We start from the raw sequence: 22,535 nt of genomic DNA, 5'->3' as shown, positions 1-22,535 counted from the left end.
ATTGCCTGTTTTAAAACCATATAAAATCCAATAAAGAACCGATATTGTAATTACCTTTCGATTTATTCGATCAATTTGTCTATTTTGGTTTTCTAATTCGGAACCCATATCTAAAGCCATATTTCGCAGATTTCCAATCATCGTGTTTACTTGTCCCATATTTTCTTCCATTTCATCCTCACGAGCATCATTTGTGATTCTAAAATTAAGTAAAAAGTAAATATTGAGATATAATTTTGTTTTTTTATGTTTATATGATACTAGCAGACCCGGCAGAAATTGCTCTGCCCTAGCGTTGGTCTATTTGCAAAACTTTTAAGCAATTTTTACCTATTACTCTCCCCTCCCTTCTTTCCACAATTTCCATATCTTTAACTCACTCTTCCCTCTACTTTTCTCTCTTTCTGTGTCTCTTTCCCCTCTTCGTCTTTTCCTTCACTTCTTTTAAGCTCCATCTATCCATATCTCTATTATCGTCTACCTCTATCAAATTCTCCTTCCCTCTTTTCTCTTCTCTATAGTTCTTCCCCGTCCCTTTTTCATATTCCCAGTCCCACCCCATGTCCAAGCCCCAGTCCCAGCCTCAGTGCTACTCCCAGTCCCAGTCGGCCCCTGCTCCATTTCCAGAAAAAAGTGTAATAAATACTAATCTAGGCATAGGGCTACCTATATGACCAATTTCAGGTAAATTGAACCAAGAATAGAGTTTGTTCGAAAAGATCGGTCCCGAATCCTCTTCCCGAAAAAAGTGTCGTATATACTAATCTAGGCAAAGGGCTATCTATATACCAAATTTCAGGCAAATCGAACCGTGAATGAAATTTGTTCGAATAGACCAGTACCTGGTCCACTTCCCGGGAAAAAACTTCACAGGAACGCTATCCTATCTTCAAGTTGGATCAAATTGCACTCGGTGTGCAAATTTGATTGAAATCGGTTAAGTAGCTTATTAGCAGTTCTATACATAACTATACTGCTACTAAATAAATGCACAACAACAATAAAGCAAGCAGCCACACTTGTGTAAATGAACACATCAAAGTAAGCTATTTATATATACATATACACATACAAAGAAGGCGACGAAGAATATTTCACACACATAACCAGCAGCTTTAAGCAAATAAATTATCTCACATACACACATGTAGTCATCAGCTAAGAGCAGAAGTTGTTACTCACACAATTTAATATACATAATTTAATTTAATTTAATTTAATAACAAAACTTCAAAAGTAAAACATAATGGAAGAGGTCCGTGTTTTTTACATTAATAGACCAGAAGAAGAGTATGAAAGTGCGGAGATAAGAAGTACATCTGCAAGGGTATATCGAGTGAGACCGGATTGTTTAAAATAATTATCTGATGAAGACTTTATAAGAAGATTTCGAATTTCTAAAGCGCCTTTCCGACTTGTATTTTATAAAATTCGCAATAAGTTGAAATCTCCCACCAAAAGGTAAGTTTCTGCTAAAAAAAATTTACATCTTCAATTGTAACTTACATATAGGCTTTGTTAGGTATATATCGATATCCACAGAAACCAAGCTGCTAATTGCACTTAGATTTTATACCAGCGGGAACTTTTTAATTACTGTTGCAGATTTTTGTGGGGTGAGCACTTCCACTGTAAGTCGTGTTGTGAAACAAGTATCTGGAGCACTGGCCAGATTGTATAAAGAGTTTATTAAATTGCCTACTGATACGACTACCATGGAACATACGATAACCGACTTTTATAAAATTGCAAAGTTTCCCAAAGTAATTGCCCCCATTGATTGCACCCACATTAGGATTCAATCACCAGGCGGTAATAGCGCAGAAATTTTCCGAAATCGAAAAGGCGATTTTTCTCTCAATGTTCAGGCAATGTGCAATGCGAAATTAATGTTCCAGGACTTGGTTGCAAGGTGGCCTGGATCCGCACATGATAGCAACATTTTTCGAAATAGCCGTTTGAAATTCAACATGGAAGAAGGGCTCCTAAAAAGTAATTTCATTCTTGGCGATAGCGGTTACAAACAAACCAATTATATGATGACTCCATTATTAAATCCAGCAGAAAGATTGTACAGCGAATCACAAATTCGTACACGAAATAAAATCGAGCGTTGCTTTGCAGTGTGGAAACGGCTTTTCCCTGTACTCTCACTACGACTTGGACTATCAATAAATACAATAATAATAAAAGAATGGCTGTCATTGTTGTGTGCGCCGTCGTGCATAATATTGCTATAATTTGTAAAGACCCATTTCCCTCGGAAGATGATTTATTGGTACCAGAAATAACAGAGGAAATCCTAAGCAACTCTGAAGCGACGAGTTCGAACTCATTAGCAAGGACTAGATTAATAGAAAATTATTTTGCAAAGTAAATGAGAACATTATACATGTTACATATTATCATTATTCATATTGCCTTATTTTAGATTATAACACCACACCAAAAAATTATATACAGCAAACGGAGGGATGGTGCTTTTCTGAAGAATACGTCCTATTTGACATGTTGTCGAGGGGTTACTTCCATAGCAGATTGAATCAAAAAATCACATTCAAATACTTCATTTCAGTTAAATTTATGAAGCCTACTATCTAGTGGCACTGGTCGTCCGATTCAAACTAGTTGGCGAATTGTAGAGCCTTTTCTACAATTATAGTTAAAAAATTAAACGCAATTTTAAAGTTTAATGGACCGTATTTATTTGGCAATAATTTGCGTGCTAACGCACCGCGTGTTAATCAGGTAATAATTTTCTTTATTTGTTCCGATTACCTTTTGGTACTCTTTGAGTAAAACGAAATGTAGGTACATATAGTGCGAAGTTCTTCGTATATACGCACGTATGTGCGTATGTGCATACAAACCGCTGCCTAGATGTGATTACAATGATTTTTGATGACGAAACGGGAAGGTTGTTTCTAAAAATTCCCATCCGAGTTCAAGTTCCAAAAATTCAGAGCAAGATTTAGATTCCAAAAACTCAGATCAAGATATAGATTCCAATAATTCAGATTCTGATTCATCTTCGAGTGCATCGTCAACTGATACCTTAACAAGTGAACATAATTATAAATTATCCCTGAGTGCAGACTTTTTAGGATTTGCTGATCAACCTGTAATTCCAAATTCTAGTTTTTCTATTCTAACTCCAATTCTTAACGTTACAACCATGGCCACAATCGAGGAGAACAAATCGTTTATTAACACGTGTGCCTCGATTACGCGAGACAACTACAGTGGAGACCCGTTTGCACTTGGCTCATTTATAAATAAAGTTGAATTAATGGAAGTATTCTCTAACGAAAATTTAACTCCTACTTTTATTGCATTTTTAAAATCCAAGCTCGAAGGCAAAGCTCGCGAAGCTCTACCAACGCATATAGAATCAGTCAGCAAAATTAAAGAAGCGTTATGTAGTAAAATTAGCCAGACAGCTCGAAAGTTGTCACGGGAAAAATTGCAGCCTTAAAAGTAACAAATAGCAATTTTTCAGAATCTTCCAAGCAGGTAGAAGAGCTTTCTGATTCGTTAGAACGCTGTCTAATCATTGAAGGTATGACGAAGGCAAAAGCCCATGAGATGGCGGTTGAACAAACCATTAGCGTTTGTAGATTAAATAGTAGGTCAGATATGATGAAATCAATCCTTGCGTCAACAACCTTCAAAGATTCAAAGGACGTAGTAGCGAAAATGATTATAGAGCGAGAGCAGGAAGTTAAAGAGCGGCAAGTCTTAGCGTTTCGGTCACATCCGATAAGATATAGTAATTTCCGTGGAAATTCTAGAGGTAACAGTAATTTCAGATATAACAACAATAGTAATTTTCGATTTAACGGTAATGCAAATAGGCAAGACAGTAATACAAATTTCCTACATAACAATTATAACAGAGGCAATAATCGCAATTACAATAGATGCAATAGCAACTCCAACAATAACAATAATAATCGGTCCAAAAATAACAGAAATTCCAATAATCAGGGTTCAAATTCTAGAAATTCAGCCAATGTTCGTTCTTTAAATGCCGAAGCCCCTCAGGCGCCAACACTGAGGGAGCAGGAGCAATTCGACTAAATACTTCTCAATCAATATATTGTCTAAATTAAAATTTTTCCGATTTCGTCGAGGTCGCTTGTAGCGATTCTCATAAAATATGTTCTTTTCTAGTAGATTCACAGGCAGACATTTCACTAATAAAAATTTCCAGTTTTGCAAACAATGTAGAAGTAGACGATAGTAGCGTAATAAATATAACAGGCGTAACAACAGACACGGTAACAACACTAGGAACAATTAATACAAGTATAATCGCATCAAATACATTTTTTCCTCTGACTCTTCACGTTGTCAATGACAACTTTAATATTCCTTCGGACGGTATATTAGGGAAAGATTTTCTAAAACCAACAAATGTATAATCAATTATGCTAATGACACAATTACATTCGGACAAGGGACAGAAAAGGTAAACATTTCAATTTTGCATAGCACCTCAACAAATATTCTTGTAATTCCACCAAGATGCGAAGTTTTTCGTGTTTTTAGTTTGAAAAATTCGACAAGTCCAGTTTTTGTTGATCCGCAGGAACTTTGTAACAGTGTTTTCACAGCAAAATGTATCGTTGATACAAAAAACCCAATAATAAAAGTTATCAACACCACCGACGAGGTCAAGTACGTAAAAGATTTCAATATTCAAACTGAAGACATTAAAAACTTCAATGTCTATCGCATAAATGATACACCTATCGATTCAAAACGTATAGAAGAGCTTAAATCAATTTTGGCAAAACAAATGCCTTCTTACGCTAAAAAGAAATCTCTTGATTTATGTTTGAAATATTCTGATATTTCTGTATTAAAAACCGACTTGATGACGCTTAATAATTTCTATGAACAAAAACTTAGATTAACTGACAAAACCCCTGTCTATATTAAAAATTACCGTTTGCCATACACACAACGCGAAGAAATAATAAACAAATCGAAAACCTATTAAAGAATGATTTAATCGAACCTAGTTTTTTAAATTATAACAGTCCTTTAATTTTGATACCGAAAAAAGATCCAACAGGCAAAAAATCGTATCGCATGTGCGTAGATTTAGAGCAGTCAATAAAAAGCTTATAGCCGACAAATTTCCACTAGCACGCGTTGATGACATGCTCGACAATCTTGGCAGAGCCAAATACTTTTCAACTTTAGACCTTTTTTCTGGTTTTCACCAAATACCCTTTCACCCTAAATCCAGAGACGTAACTTTTTTCAGTACAGATCGAGGAGCTTTTCGTTGGAAAGTTTTACCTTTCGGGTTAAATATTGCACCAAACTCTTTTTCTCGTATGATGTCAATAGCATTTTCAGGCATTTCGCCAAATCAGGCTTTTATATATATTGACGACGTTAGCATCATTGGTTGTAGTGAGACACACCACCTTAAAAATTTAGAAAAAGTTTTCGAAACCTGTAGAAAGTTTAATTTAAAGCTGAATCCAAACAAGTGCAATTTCCTTCGTTCCGAATTAACTTTTCTAGGCCATAAATGTACGTCAAAAGGTTTGCTGCCAGACGATTCAAAAATAGACGCTATCAAAAGGTATACTAAGCCAAAAGACAAAGATGCTGTTAGGCGATTTGTCGCATTTGCAAATTATTACAGGCGATTTATACCGAATTTTGCGTCACTGGCAGCGCCTTTAAACCGTTTAAATCGAAAAAAAGTTGAATTTGTTTGGGACGAAGCGTGCGAAAACGCTTTCGAAACACTAAAACTAGCATTAATGTCTCCTCAACTACTACAATACCCTGACTTCACAAAAGAATTTATAATGACAGTAGATGCTTCTAAGAGTGGGTGTGGTGCTATATTAAGCCAAAAGCATGGTGATAACGATTTACCAATTTGTTTCGCATCAAAATCTTTTAATAAATCAGATCAGAAAAAAGCAATTATCGAATTAGAACTCCTAGCAATACATTTCCCTATAAAGCATTTTCGTCCATATGTTTACGGTACAAATTTCACAGTAAAATCCGATCATAGACCACTAGTTTATCTTTTTAACATGAAAGACCCTTCGTCTTAACTTTCTAGAATTCGATTACAACTGTCAGAATATAAATTTACGATTGAATATATAAAAGGAAAATCGAACGTTGTGGCTGATGCTCTTTCACGCATTAGTATAGACGAAATAAAAGAATCTACAAAGCATGTTTTAGCAGTCCAAATGCGATCACAAACCAAACAAAAGGAATTACAAAATAAAGACGATAACTTTACTGATACTTTTTGCGAAACGCCTAAAGTACAAGTTTATGACAAATTTTCATACAATTTTTCAAAGAAGATACCGCGAATAAAGTCGAATATACAATTTAATAAGAATAATGATATCTCTAATATAGAAATTTATGCGCATTTAAAAAAAAAAAACTAAACGGAAAGACAAGTTTAGATGAGTTATTTTCGAGGCTTGAAAAAGCAGCCGGCAGTCACAACATTAAGCAGTTAATCAATTACAAATTTTAAAATCAGCGGTAATAAAATTTTAAAATCATTACAAATAATACTAACAGACCCTGTAGAAACTGTATCAGAAACAGAGCAAAAACAAAAGCTTATGACAATTTATCATGAGGACCCTTTGTTAGGCGGTCATTGCGGAACAAAACGATTATATTCCAAATTAAGAACAAAATTCTATTGGAAAAATATGACAAGAGACATTGCGAAATTTGTCAAAAATTGCAATAAATGCCTTTTAAATAAAGTAAAACCAAAAACAAAGGAAAATCTCGTGTTGACTCTAACACCCTGCAAACCCTTTGACATAGTAATTGTCGATACAATAGGTCCACTTCCGGAATCCAAATATGGTAACAAGTTCGCTGTTACTATGATTTGTGACTTTTCTAAATACCTGGTAATAGTAGCTGTACCAGATAAATCAGCCAAAACTATTGCTTGCGCTATTTTTGAAACCTTTATATTAACATATGGTACAATGAAAGCTATTAGATCCGATTTAGGAACGGAATATAAAAACGAATTATTCTCTGAATTGACAAAACTTTTAAAGATTGATCATGATTTCTCAACAGCTTACCACCACGAAACTGTTGGTACTGTTGAAAGAAATCATAGAGTCTTTAACGAATACTTGCGTGCATATCTAAATGAAACGTATTCAGATTTGGATACATATTTAAAATACTTTCATTTTTACACAATACTATAAGTAGTTCGGTTTTTGATAATAAATTTACTCCCTTTGAATTAATATTTGGCAGAAAAACTACAATGCCACATGAATTGCAAAAAGAGCAAATTGATCCGATCTACAATGTAGAAAACTACACAAAAGAGCTTAAGTTTAGGATGCAAAAATCGCATAAAATGGCAAAAAATTTGATTAATAAGCATAAGATTAGAAATAAAGATTTATACGATAAAACGGCTAAGCTTTTAGAAATTAAAATTAATGATAGAGTTTTAGTAGAAACAGAACCCAGAAATAAACACAACAATATATATCAAGGTCCCTACATAGTAAAGAATATTGATGGGCCAAATGTAACAATTTGTGAGATAAGTAAAGAAAACGAAAAAATTGTACATAAAAATCGAGTACAAAAAATTAATTAATTTAATAGTCTATTACTAATCATATTTATTAAAAAAAATAAATGTAAGGCGCAATAACCTCCGAAGAGATCTAAGGCCGAGCTTCTCTTCCAATTTGCGTCGTGCTCCTCTTGATTTTCCCTACAAATTGGCCGGACGGGACCTACATGTTTTATGCCGACTCCGAACGGCATCTGCAAGGCAGATGAGTTTTCACTGAGAGCTTTTCATGGCAGAAATACACCCGGAGCGCTTGCCAAACACTGCCGAGGGGCGACCCCGCTTAGAAAAATTTTCTTCTAATTTAAAAACCTTATTCCTAAAATTTTGATGTTGCTTTGCCCGGGAGTTGAACCCAGGGCATACGGTGTGATAGGCGGAGCACGCTACCATCACACCACGGTGGCCGCTAATCATATTTAGATATAAATATATTTTAAAAATCTGCCAATGAAGGCTAAGAAATGTAACAAATAAATAAACATTTAATTAGGTAGATTTTACAATAAGAAGTAGAAAAAAACCGGTTTACTTCAAACATTAAATCAAACATTTCAAACTAACTTTTATATATTTCACTTTATTCAAAATTTTCTTTTCACTTTTAATCATCTTTTTAGAACACCCTAATGCTAGCAAACTCCTTCGTTCATAACATTACAACAACATATTAAAGCCTAAAGAAGAATGTGGAAAGATTAATTACTAATCTCACCAAATTCTTCTTTTCTAAAGGGGGATGATGTAGTGCCATAGTAAATTGCATTAAAATAAATTGTAGATGGCAACCCTCTTTAGAAATGTGCAAGATGCAACCATACATCAGATGCACTTGGCATCACTAAAATTGTTAGAGTCGAGCAACTCGGAGAGTTTCTGATTGGCTGAAACTGCCGTTGCTCGACGCCATGATTTATTTCGACGCCATCATTAATTTCGTTGCTAAGCAACATCAACCCAATAGAATATCTGTTTAATCTTCTCAAGCGTCTTCGTGATTTCAAGATGACCTCCGCTTGGACCATTATGCAGCTCACTGAGCACTTCAGGAATCCTCTTTCTGGGAACAACTATCAGTTTCTTCTTGCATTGACCATCCTCACTCTCCCATACTCAATGCAAGCAACCGGATATCAATTCTAAACTGTTCCACTGTGCCCAATATGACTTCGCAATGGCACTCTCTGCTGACATCTCCTCTCTATTTGGCCATTCGTTTCGTTCGAGCCCTTGCATAACATGTGACAGATCAGTATCTTCTAGCTAACACTTCCTAAGTTGTTCCTTGTCCCATTCATCCGTACATGTTATAGTCATTAGCCGGACATCTATAATATCTTCTTTAGCCTCGGACTTTGAAAAGTGCTTGCATTCTAAACTACATGGTCTTCGTGGCATTTCATCAGCATTTGCATGGATACTACCTTTTCGATGCTCAATGGAAAAGTCATAGCTTTGTAGTCGCTCGATCCACCGTGCCAATTGTCCTTCCGGATTACGGAACTGCAGAAGCCATTTCAACGCTGCGTGATCTGTCCTGACGCGGAATCGCTGGCCGTAGAGGTATTTGTGAAAATGTTTAATGCACTCTACCAATCCCAACAGCTCTCCGTGTAACGCAATAGTTCCTCTCTGGTTTTCCAATCGAACGGCTGTAATATGCAACTATCTTCTCCTGTCCATCGACCAGTTGTGATAAAACGCCTCCTATATCATATTCACACGCATTTCTATCTAGAATAAATGTTGCTTCTGGAATCGGATATGGCAACATTGGGGCAGTGCACAAACGCTCCTTCAATATTTGGAAAGCCACTTCCTGCTCCTTCTTCCATTCAAAAGCTTTATTTATTCTTGTAAGCTCATGGAGGCTATGGGCTACACTGGAAAAGTTTGGTACAAATCGGCGGTAATATGTACACAGCCCAATGAAACTTCTTAAATCATGCAAGTTATGTGGTCTTGGCCAATCCTTTACTGCCTCTATCTTTTCATTCGCTGTACAGATGCCTTCTGTCGTTACTTTGTGACCCAAATAATTTACTTTCTTTTTCAACAGCGAACACTTTCTGGGACTTATTTTCAGACCAGCGCCAGCTATTCTCTGGAAAACTTCCTCCAAGTTCTTAAGATGTTCATCAAAGCTCTTGCCCAATACGATAATATCGTCCAGGTACACCAAGCATGTTTTCCAATGTAGTCCTTTCAGTACCTGGTCCATGAGTCTCTCAAAAGTAGCTGGTGCATTACAAAGTCCAAAAGGCATCACTGTGAATTGCCAAAGACCTTCACCGACACTGTGGGCTGTTTCTCTTCAACTTCCTCCTTCACCTCAACTTGCCAGTAGTCGCTTTTCAAGTCCAGTGTGGAAAACCATTTCGTACCAAATAGCGAGTCCAGAGTATCGTCAATTCTTGGCAATGGGTAGCTATCCTTTTTCGTGACGTCGTTCAACTTGCGGTAGTCCACGAAAAACCTCATTTTTCTATCCTTCTTCTTTACAAGTACCACAGGCTGGCTCCATTGACTAGCTGAGGCTCGATGACGCCGCTGTCGCTCATTTCTTGTAGGATTTGACTCAACACCTCTCCCGCTTCGAAAATGGAACACTACGAAGAGGTTGAAGGATCGGCCTCGCATCTCCAGTGTCAATTTAATGTTCCACAACGTTGGTTCGGCCTGGTTTGGAGCCATCTTGGTCAAATATGTTGGCGTACTTTAGGAGTAGTTGTTTTTTGCCTTACTCTGACAGTCTTCCTCTAGCCCCTCTGCCCATGCCGGGATGCCATTTGAAAGATCAGTGTTGCTGGCTGAAACGTGTTCCTGGATCTGCTCACAGTTAATAACTACATCAGCCTCTTGGCATCTTCCCAATATAGCTCCTTTGGTCAGTTTGATTGGTGACTTGAACTCATGGAGTACTCTTACCGGAATACGTCCATATTGTTTTGTCATAGCCAGGGTTTTTCCTACAAGTATGTTCGGTGTTGATTCGTTTGCTGCCTCGACAACCCACAATTTGTTTTTCCCACAATCTCCATCAATCTTTGCCCAGATGACTGCATCGGATTTTGGTGGTATTTGCTGACTCTCTTCCACCAGCACTCGTTTACTGGTGTAGCCTCTCTCGTAGCCGAAATTAAGTGGCACATCCATGTTTCTTATATCGCATCGTTTTGCTTTGCATATCGATCTTGATGCTTTGGTCGATTAAGAAGTCCACTCCAATTATGATTTCATCAACAATCTCCGCCACTATAAAATTGTGTAGTACCGTGACGTTCCGAATTGCTACTTCTCCAATTACCTGGGTGTCCTCTCCCGTGGCCTGTACGTAATCTTGCTCCAAGCAATGATCTTATTTTCTTGTTGACTAAATCTGATCGAATGATGGATGGGAATGGGATGCACCCGTATCTATAGTCAGTAAACGCTTCTTTCCATCCACATGTCCACCGACAGTAAGATTGCTTGACCTTCTTCCAATTTGGGAGATAGAGATTATTGAGCATTCAGTTGAGGGAGCCAGCTGTCGCCCCTTCCGGCTGACTCGCTGTAGTTTAACGATTGAGTGGATTTGGAGATTTGCTCATCTCCTTCAGCTCTGCGTTTACGGCCACCCACATTGCTGGAACTGTTTGGATTGGGCTTTCCACATTTAAAGCATATGACTGCACCATCGTTTTTTTGCTGCGTTCATTTTAATGCTTCCATAATTGTGTCTACCCAGTCTAGCCTTTCCACTTCCACGCGATGAGCTTTGTATGCGGGCTTACTCAAAAGTTACGCTGTTTCCTGAGTCAGTGCATGGGACACCGTTTCTGCGAATGTGGGCTTGGGGTTTGCATATGTCCTCGCTTCGTTTCTACGTCGCGTATGCCATTTATAAAACTCTGGATTTTTACCCTCTCGGTGTACTCCACGGGTACGTCCGCATTTGCCAAATGAGCCAACCTTTCAACATCCGAAGCAAACTCTTGCAAAGTCTCATTAGCTTTTTGGTAACGGTTTTGCAATTCTATTTGATATATTTCTTTCCTGCGTTCGCTTCCGTAACGTCGCTCGACAGCGGTCATCAATGCTTCATAACTATTCCGTCCGTACTCTGGAATAGTTTGTAATATTTCCTCTGCAGGCCCTTTTAATGCCACGAACAGTGCAGCAACTTTCTCTTCCGCATTCCAGTGGTTCACTGTTGCGGTCTTCTCAAACTGTAGCTTAAAGACTTGGAAAGGAACAGAACCGTCAAAAGATGGAATTTTTACCTTCGGATTGCTCGCTGGAACAGCCGGGCGATTTAGTTGTAATTGCTCCATACGACCTTTTAAATCATCGACTTCTGCCTGAAATTGTGCGATTTTTGTATCCTACGATTCAAGTTTTGATGGCACCCTTGCTTCCTCTGCCTCCAGCTGCGAGGATATGCGAGTTTCTTGCGCTTTCAATTGGTCAGCCATATATGTCTTTTCTTCTTCTAACTGTGTTTCCATCTTGGTTGTTATCTGTGTCGACATTTCTGAAATACGCGTTTCTTGTGCTTCAATATTGGGCGTTATGCGTGTCTCCTGCGATTCCATATATGTCTTCTGTTCTGCCATTTGAGATGACATATATGTCTTCTGTTCCTCCAGTTGAGATGACATTTGCGACGACATTGATGTTACTGTCCATGTTTGTGTAGATATTGCAGCAAATATCATGTTTAGGTGTGTGCTGGTAACAGTCTGCGATGTTTCGTTTTTCTCTTAAATTTTTGTTGTTGATTTTTCCACATCAGGATAAAAGACATACTCGTCCACATTAATTCCTTCCAATTCTATAGCCTCTCGTCGTGCCTGGAGTTCGAGTTTATTGCCGGTTGTATTCAATCCATGGCCCTCCAACTCCTTCTTCAGTTGCTGGATCTTCAATTCACTCCACTTTGCCATGTCCTTGTTGTATTCAAAATCTTCGGAATTTATTCAACAATCCCACTTCTTACACCAATTGTAATGGAATCACTAAACTGTTGAATAAATAACTCCAATATTCAATAATGCAAAATGGTCTTTATTAGACTAATAACACTTAAACGGCTCGACAGATAGCGTGCTTAAGTCAAACTTATTGCCATGCCTCAGCTGGTCTTGCTTTTATACTATTCGGTTTCCTCGTTTGCATATTTCTAAACGTTTCTAGAATTTACTATTTGTTTACCAGCTATAAAATTACCAGCTATAAGTACAAATGCACGTTTCTCATATGCGCATGTATATGTGAGTGATACTTGTACAAATGATTGCCTACTTTTGTGAGCATCTCAGATAAGATATATGCATGTGTTTGTGCGCTTCTCTCCGCTGCGTGCACGTACATATGTGTAGACATAATGATTGTTCCACTGATGATTACCTACTTTTGGGAGTATCTCAGATACATGCATGTGTTTCCTCTCCGCTGCTTGTATGGACATATGGGTAGACATAATGACTGTTTTGTTGATGTGCATACAAGCCACTGCTTAGTATTGGCTTGCAGATGATATCTCTTAGTGTTGCTAATATTCGGCACAGTATGTTATCGATGAGATCTAATTGTTGTTGAAAGTTTTGCCATTATGTGTAGACATCCTGTGGCACGCTTTCATCCCAGTCTAATTTAAGCTGCCACAGCTGTTGCATGAGCAGTTAACAGGAGACGATCAACGGACTAAGCAGACCAAGGGAATCGAAAAAGCTTGCTATCTGTGATAATATGGATCTTTTCGTGATCTTCAGCCGCGATGCCTTCACTAGGGAGGCACCTTGTCGTTGGTGTGAGGGCTTAGCCGATCTCCGTAGCGCCCGACTTTGAGGCGGAGCTGTTTAGGACTGGCATTTACGCCGTTTCGCCTCATAGGAGGGCGGCGGGATTATTGGTGACCAAGAACTGCCAACACCCTAATCCAGGGTGTTATGCGCACCGTTCCTATTGGACGATTTGCAGCCAGGTGATAAATTCGGCTGTATTTGAACGGAGCCTTCCCGATACCGGGCCACCTCCGGACGTGTTGATGGCCTTACCACAGTAAGGGGCACTGCTGTGGCTGAAGGTTCTTTCTACGTTTATAATACTGGACTGCTGAGTCCGCCTTGTCGGCCAGTACGACCAAGATGAACGACGCATTAAGCGATGCATTGGACTCTGAGATCCAGAGTAGTGCTGATTCAATGAAATCCGTGTTGGAAAAGCACACAAATGAAAACGGAGTAGAAGAGTGGAGAAGGGTACGGAGCAAAGGAAGTTAAAGAGCTCTCTCGCAGTACCATGCAGCACTAAGAATTGATCAACACCTGGGAGCATTGGTCGACCCACCATCACACCCACAGTGGTGATCGAGCGCTTGGAATGGGCCCATGAGGCAGTAGAAATAGGTCGTAGGCAGTTCAAAAGGTTTGCTTCGAGAAACCCTCTATTCTGCAACAAGGCAACACTCCTGTTTTCAAGAGACAGAAAGTATCCAGTCCCAGAGCCGCGAGGCAGGGCAGTCGCATAGACAAGACAAGTAGGCCCAAAGCTGTAAGACAGATGGGCCCCAATAGCGAGGTAGCAATTACCTCGAAAGCTGCGAGTCAGAGGGAAGTTCCAACTACGGAAGTAGTAGATAAGGGAAAGGGAGATAACGCTAAGACTCCGGCTTTCTCGGAGGTGATAAAGGGTGTTAAAGCTAAGACTCTGGCTTTCTTTGAGGTGCCAAAGGGAGTTAACATTAAGTGCGCCTTCAAACTTTAACGCACCCTCTTGTAGTCCTCTCAATACCTGATCCATGAGTTTCTCAAAAGTAACTGGTGCATTACAAGGTCCAAAAGGCATTACTGTAAATTGCCAAAGACCATCTCCGATACTGAAGGCTACTTTCTCCTTGTCTTCCTCCTTCACCTCCACTTGCTGGTAGCTGCTTTTGAAGTCCAGTGTGGAAAACCATTTCGGTCCAGATAGCGAGTCCAGAGTGTCGTCAATTCTTGGCAAAGTGTAGCTATCATTTTTCGTGACGTCATTCAACTCGCACCTCCAGTGTCAATTTGATGTTTCACTACTTTGGTGCGGCCATCGTGTAAAAATATATTTGCGTACTTTAGGAGCAGTTGTTTTGCCTTTCTCTGATAGGCTTCCTCTAGCACTTCCGTTCATGCTGTGATGTTATTTGAAAGATCAATCTTGCTAGTTGAAATATTTTCCTGGGGCTGCTCCCAGTTAATAACTACTTCAGCCCCTTGGCATCTTCATAATATAGCTCCTTTTGTCAGTTGTGTGGTGACTTGAACTCATTGAGTACTCTTACTGGAATACGTCCATCTTGTTTAGTCGTAGCCATGGTTTTTCCCACAAGTATTTTCGTTTTTGATTTGTTTGCTGCCTCAACAACCTACAATTTGTTCGCCCCACAATCTTCATCAACCTTTGACCAAATGACTACCTCCGATTTTGTGGTATTTGCTGATTCTCCACCACTAGCACTAGTTTACTGCTGCATCCTTTCTCGTAGCCGAAATTAAGTGGCACATCCATGTTCTTATATCTCATCGTCTTGCTTTGCATCGTCCAAGGGATTAAGAGGTCCACTCCAATTATGGTTTCATCAACAATATCTGCCACTACGAAATTGTGTAGTAGCGTGACGTTCCCAATTGCGACTTCACATTCTACTTCTCCCATTACCTGGGTGTTCTCCGCCGTGGCTGTATGCAATCTTTCTCCATGCAACAGTCTTATCGTCTTGTGACTAAATCCGATCGAATTATGGTATGAGATGCACCCATATCTACAGTCAGTAAACATTCCTTTCCATCCACATTTCCTCCGACAGTAAGGTTGCTCGACCTTCTTCCAATTTGCGAGATAGAGATTATGGGGCATTTTGCGGGAGCCAGCTGTCGCCCCTTGCGGTTAACTCGATTTAGTTTAACGATTGAGTGAACTTGGAGATTTGCTCATCTCCTTCAGCTCTGTATTTACAACCACCCACATTGTTGGAACTATTTCCACAATTAAAGCATTTGACTGCATCATTATTCCTCTGCTGCGCTCATTTCAATGCTTCCAAAATTGTGTCTACCCACTCTGGTCTTTCTACTTCCACACGGTGGGCTTTGTACGCTGGCTTACCCAAAAGTTTCCTGAGTCAGTGCATGTGATATCATTTCAGCAAATGTTGGTTTTAGATTCGCATATGTAGCTCGTTTCGTTTCGACATCCCATATTCCATTTATAAAGCTCTGAATTCTAACCCTCTCTGTATATTCCACGAGTGCGTTCGCATTTGCTAGTGGGCCAACCTTTCGACATCCGACGCAAATTCAATTTGGTTTATCTGTTTCCAATGCTCGTTTCCGCAGCGTCGCTCGACATCGGCCATCAATGCTTCATAACTGTTCCGTTCATACTCTGGAATAGTCTGTAAGATTTCAGCAGCAGGCCCTTTCAAAGCCACGAAGAGTGCAGCAACTTTATCTTTAGCATTCAAGTTGTTCACTGCTGACATCTTTTTAAATTGAAGCCTAAATACCTGGAATGGAACAGAAAGGATGGTGTTTTTACCTTTGGATTATTCGCTGAAACTGCTGAGCGATTTAGTTTTAACTCCCATATACGACCTCCCTGTTTCTATTTCGCATCGATTTTGTCCTCGATTTGTAAAATTTGTGTATTCTGCACCTCCATCTTCGAAGGAATTAGTCGTTCTTGCTCTTCCAGTTGTGCAGAGATCTATGATATCTGTGCTGAACTTTGTCCCAACACATCGGATATTCGCGCCTCTTGTGCTTCAATAGTGGATGTTATAAGTTAAGTTATGATGTCTTTTGCACATCTCTGCTAAGTTAACAATATGCCTAGCTTCTCCAAGTAGCCTCAAACAATTAGTAAGCAACCAAATCCAATGGAAAGGTCAATTGAAGCAGAGCAAAACAAACCAACAAATGATCATCACTTGCCTAACATAGCTTGCCTAACAACAACCCAACTCAAATGCTCATCGCTTGCCTAACAAAGCTTGCCCAACAACAGCCCAACTAATCGCACGAAATACTAATCGCACGACAACGTAATGCTACCATATTAACATCATGTGCAAGCCAACAGCATAACAACCCATAATACTGGACCGCTGAGCCCGCCTTGTCGGGCAGGTTGTCGTACGACCAAGATGATTACCTGATTGTAATAAGGACGATGTAAAGACGAGGACTAAGTCGCGCTTGGAATGGGCCCAGGACGTGGTATAAGTAGTTCGAAGGCAGTTCAAAAGGTTTGCTGCGAGAAACCCTCGGTTCTGCAACCGGTACGAGTAGGAAGAAGCGTCGAATGGCAGAATGAAGAGGCAACGTTCGACGGAAGGCGACAAGCCTGCTTTCAAGAGGCAGAAACGACCCAGTCCTAGAGCCGCGAGGCAGGGCAGTCGCATAGACAAGACAAGTAGGCCCAAACCTGTAAGACAAATGGGCCCCAATAGCGAGGCAGCAACTACCTGGAAAGCTGCGAGTCAGAGGGAAGTTCCAACTACGGAAGTAGGAGATAAGCCAAAGGGAGATAACGCTAGGACTCCGGCTTTATCGGAGGTGCTAAAGGGAGTTAACGCTAAGACTCCGGCTTTCTCGGAGGTGCCAAAGGGAGATAACACTAAGACTCCGAGGAGATGAGTGATGTGGCAAAGCAGTCACTGACTGTGGCGCTGGTTGATCGTAGCAGTCCTTTCGGACAAACGACTACTGAAAGGTGGCGATCTGTGGAAAGGGAGCTTATTAGCTTAATGCTTAAGATGATGCGGGAACAACCAAGTAACCCCTTCCAACCTTTGATTCGGGGGATGGTATAATTGTGTGAAGATGATAGCGTGCGACAACATCGCGCGCTTGCGGTGGCTAGAGGAGGTGGGCGCAAACCTCCAAAGGCAGGGCACGAACGCGCGTTTTGAGGTTGTGGATAAAGCGCAAATCCCCACGGTACTAAAATTTAAGGTTTGGATACCATGCGTGATGAAGTCAGAGAATACACTGCGACTTCTGCAGAATCAGAATCCGAACATACCGAAACCGGATTGGAAGGTACTTACTGTATCTCGGCCTACCGAGGCTGGTCAGTTCTACATCTTCCAAATAAACAAGCAGGCGGAGGATATTTTGTACACGCAGCTTTGCAAAATGTCTTCTGCCACTGGCAAAATTTACATGCGACTCAGGAAAAGAAGTCCCGAGGATAGAAAAACCTTAACACGCTAGACGAGGGCGAAGTCAACGTCACCACGAAGGTGTTAGAAGAGGACCAAAAGCCAAATGGTGCTGTGACTCGCACAGAGGAACATCCGGCACAACAGTTACGAGAGGCTGAAGGGGGCCTCGAGTACTCTAAACCGAAAAGGCAAGGGGAGGACGACGACGTCACGACGAAAGTGCTGGAGGGGGACAAGCAGCCCAATTGTGCTGCGAGTCCTACAGATAAACCTCCAACACAGTAAAGTGGCATCGAGCGAACTCCTCCTAACCCTTAGGGAGGGTTCGTTTGACATGGCGCTGATCCAGGAGCCGTGGCTCTCATTGGGAGGAAAGGTTTCTTGACATAGCGCGGGCGGGTTTCACGTTTACTACGCGCAAACAGAAGGACGGGTGCGAGCTGTAGTAATGGTAAGGAAACAGCTGCATTCATATATGCTGCCTACTTACACCGCTGAGGACCTCGTAGCGGAGGCCGTTGAGCAAAAGAATAAGCAGGCATTTATCCTGGCGTCCTGCTACATGGTCCATGCTGCGGAGGTTCCACCGATGGAGTGCAAAAGGCTGGTACAACAGGAAGGGCGCAAAGGGCGGTTGGTCATAGGCGCAGATGCAAATGCGCACCGCAATGTGTGGGGAGGAGCAGATACGAACGAGAGAGGCGAATCTCTATTTTGTTACATTCTGCAAACCAATTTGCAGATAGCCAACAGGGGAAATGTCCCTACATACATTGGTCCAACATTCAGCAATGTTCTGGATATTACATTGAGCTCCGAATGTGATATATCAAGGTATGATTGGATGGTTCTTGGTAGACCATCCTTCTCCGACCATGCGTATATCAGTTTCAGCACCCCCTAAAGAGGGTAGAGAAGGGAGGAACCTTTAGAAACCCTGTGTCAACAAACTGGACTAAATTCCAGAAACATGTCGAAACAAAACTGGGACAACCCAAAGAGGTTGCCAATGCGGAGGAACTGGAGGAGTCGAATGAATTCCTAACAAGGACGCTTATGACTGCGTATAACAAAGCTTGCCCTCTAAGAAGATTCAGAGGAAAAGCAAAGCCGCCATGGTGGAGCAATGAGCTGAGTCTTCTAAGAAGACAGGTAAAAGAAATTTTTAAGCTTGCAAAGACCGCGGAAAGCGAAGCGTGTTGGGACAAGAACAGGGAACTACTGAGGATCTACAAGCTTGAAATTACCAGGGCGAAGAGAAACTCATGGAAAAGCTTCTGTGCGGACATAGAGTTCTCCAGCGAAACAGCACGGTTGAAAAAAGTCCTAGCAAGGTGAAACATAGTCCAGGGACTAATAAAAAAAGAGAACGGGGAATGGTGACATAATAGTGGGGAATCCCATGAGGTGCTTCTCAACACACATTTCCCATTGGGACACGGTTTAGAAGAGCCAGCAGACATCACTCACACTTCGATCACGGAGCTAGTAGGGCCGAGCTTGGTGACCGATACCAAGATAGAATGGGCAGTGAAAAGTTTTCTAAGTTTAAATCGCCGGGCCCAGACGTTATATTCCCGGCCAGGCTACAAGTTTCAAGTATGACGGTCGTGGAATGGCTTAAAATAATATTCGATGGGTGAATAAGGCTGAATCATGTACCGTACTCTTGGGGAACTGCTCGTGTAGCTTTCCTACCAAAGGCGGGGAAGATCAGTCACGTGTATTCCAAAGACTATAGACCCATTAGCTTAACATCATTTCTGCTCAAAACCGTTGAGAGGCTGATAGATGTGTACATAAAGTCCAACGTGGATGAAAAGCTGCTCTCCACAACACAGCATGTGTACACCAAAGGCAAGTAAGTAGACACCGCATTGCATAGGGTGGTAATAAGCATAGAGAAATCCCTGGAATATAAATGTGCGATTACGGATGGTCTTAATTACATTAAGGTACATCCTGCCTTAATCAGATGGATCGGCTGCATGTTAAATTGCAGAAAGATTACATCACAATGGGGATTGTGCGAGGCCAAGAAATCAGTGGACAGAGGCACGCCGCAGGGAGGGGTGCTATCACCTCTGCTGTGGACGCTGGTCATCAACCAACTGCTCAGGCGATTCGATGAGGGACTCGTAAAACTTACGGCTTACGCAGATGACGTTGCAATTGTCATAAGTGGAAAGTGCCTTCCAACGATTAGTTCTTTGATGGATCGGGTGCTTCGGGATATTCATACCTGGGCATCTAATGTCGGGTTGAAGGTCAATGCGGAGAAGACGGATACGGTCTTGTTTACAAAGAGGTACAAGGTCCCAAACTGGACCAGGCCTAAATAAGGAGAGGTGAACTTACAGGAGAAACCTTGCACAAATTATCTAGGAATCATCCTAGACAGTAAACTGTCATGGAAGCTCAACGTGAAGGAGAGGGTGAGAAGGCCTCAACGGCACTCTATGCATGTAAAAGAATGCTGGGGTGTACGTGGGGCTTATCGCCCTTTCTTTCTCATTGGACTTTTACAGCGATTGTAAGCCCTATTCTATACTATGGAGTTCTTGTTTGGTGGAAAGCCACACAAAAAACAACATACCTCTTAAAGCCATAATAGCGGTGGACGGTTGGCGCAAGGATGCGCAAATGGCGGACGAGGCGATACATGTGTACACAGATGGGTCCAAAGTAGTGGCAGGAGTAGGGTCTGCAGTATACTGTGCTGATCCGGAAATGAACAGATCCTACAGGCTGCCGGATTAGTGTACCGTTTCCAAGCGGAAATATTAGCCGTAACCAAAGCAGTAGAAACCCTGGAAGAGAATAGCTTAAGCTGCAACCGTGTTAACTTTCATATTGACAGTCAAGCAGCAATTAAGTCAATAATCTCGCATAGCACAGCATCTAAATGCTTGTTAGAGTGTAAGCAGTCTCTGGAGAGAATCGGGACAGGGAGAAGCATACATCTATATTGGGTCCCAGGGCATATGGGAATAGATGGGAATGAAAAAGCGGACGAACTGGCTAAAAAGGGCGTATCCCTTGAAGCTTGCTCCGTCGACGTCCTAATTAGATTGGGCGAGATTAAGCGAAGGCGAGAGGTGCACATGATCGACCAAGCGGGAAAGGCGTGGGTTCAAGCGCGGGGCTGTAAAGTGTCGAAGATTTTGTGTAGGTCTTACAACCTTATACTAACAAAGTTGCTTCTATCATTAAAAAGAGAGGACTGTAGACTCATGACGGGTATTCTGACTGGACACTGCCTTCTGGCGTCACATGCCTTTAAATAAGGCTTGGTCAGTGATAGCAGATGTAGGAAGTGCGGGTTGGAGGAGGAAACGATCGAGCACGTTCTGTGCTCGTGCCCTGCACTTGCCAGGCTAAGATTCCAGCTATTAGGAGTGATACAGCTGTCAGATCCAGAAGCAGCAAGTGGCTTAAGTCCTAGGAATCTTCTAGTATTTGCCAAGAGGACGGAGTTATTTTATATATTATAACATAGGTCCTGGTTTTTGATAGGGGTTTGTCAGTTTGGTCATTAAAACAAATTTCTGGTATCAATACGGACTCAATCAGTCTATGTGACGTCCTCATGGACCGGCCAGTTCAACTTAACCTAACCCCCTTCCACCTGATGTTGTGTTTTGTTTGCGGAATGCCGGTGGATTTCTTTGTAAAAAATTCAGCAGAAGCGGCAAAAGATACTAGATGTAAGTCCTCATTTCATAATATGAAATGTTTTGTTTGTGTTCGTGACGAGTCCTTTTGTGTTTTTAAACCTGAGACGGGAAGCCAGCCGCTGGCAGGGAGAACGGAGAACCCTGGCCAGGAGCAAAAGTACCCGGAAATGTGAATAATGTAGGAGAAAATATTACCAGGGTGAAGATTTTGAAGCGGGTAGCTTATAAAGAATATATAATTGAAAGTGCGAAACCAAATAGAAGTATAGGGAGAAGTTTACATGAACGAAAACAAATATATGAAGAAGCAAGAAATCGGATTTTTTGGAAGAAATAGAAACTAAGAGAAAGAATAAGAATTTTAGAAAAATAAAGAAAATGCGAGAAAAACAACGCACGTTGAAAAGAATACGTAAAAAGGTCATTACAACCATAGTCACATTGAAGGGCGACAACAGATTTTTTGCAAGAGCTATTATCGGAAGTAAGGCAGCACTAGCTCTGTTACACGCAGGAGCCTGTGCGAGCTGTCTTGGGAAAGGCAGGATGAAATTCCTGGATTCCTTGCAGAAAGTGATGTTGTTCCCTTATCCGGTCAGAATGTTCGCACAGCCAATGGTGGTGAAACGGGGGTAGTGGGCGTAATCACCCTACCAGTAACGTGGGATGGCACAACGGAAAACTTCGAGTTTCGTATAGTACCAGAGTTGACCTAAGAAGTTTACCTAGGAATCGATTTCTGGCACGCATTCCGAATGAATGTGGTTAGGAGAGGAGTGAATGACAGAATGGTTGATAGGTCGGTTTCAGAGCTCGTACCCGCCGAATGTGATCTCTCATTTGATGCAGTGCAACATGACCTTTCCACTGAGCAAAATTTCGTATTAGATAGGAAAAAAGCGCAATTCCCTTCATTTGCCGTATTAGGTTTAGGAAAAATAGATATTGAAGAGCATACTATAGAAGTGGTGAATGAGAACATACCAATAAAGCAAAGGCATTATACGATTTCGCCGGCAATCCAGAAGCTAATCTTCGT

At 41.0% G+C, this 22,535-nt stretch overlaps 1 protein-coding gene across 3 annotated transcripts in view; it reads right to left on the bottom strand.

Annotated features, from left to right (window-relative positions):
• Nucleotides 1-22,535, bottom strand: part of Snap25 (Synaptosomal-associated protein 25kDa) — a 1,254,720-nt gene that overhangs the window by 396,240 nt on the left and 835,945 nt on the right. For all 3 annotated transcript variants that reach the window (XM_067769106.1, XM_067769109.1, XM_067769100.1), the window contains one exon: nt 55-199. In XM_067769106.1, coding sequence (XP_067625207.1) covers nt 55-199 — 145 coding nt within the window. The remainder of the gene's footprint in view (nt 1-54; nt 200-22,535) is intronic.

Source organism: Eurosta solidaginis, chromosome 1, assembly GCF_040869045.1.
Source record: "Eurosta solidaginis isolate ZX-2024a chromosome 1, ASM4086904v1, whole genome shotgun sequence".
Classification (NCBI taxonomy): domain Eukaryota; kingdom Metazoa; phylum Arthropoda; class Insecta; order Diptera; family Tephritidae; genus Eurosta; species Eurosta solidaginis.
Note: the sequence above shows the minus strand (reverse complement) of the source record. Positions and strands in the feature narration are given on the sequence as shown.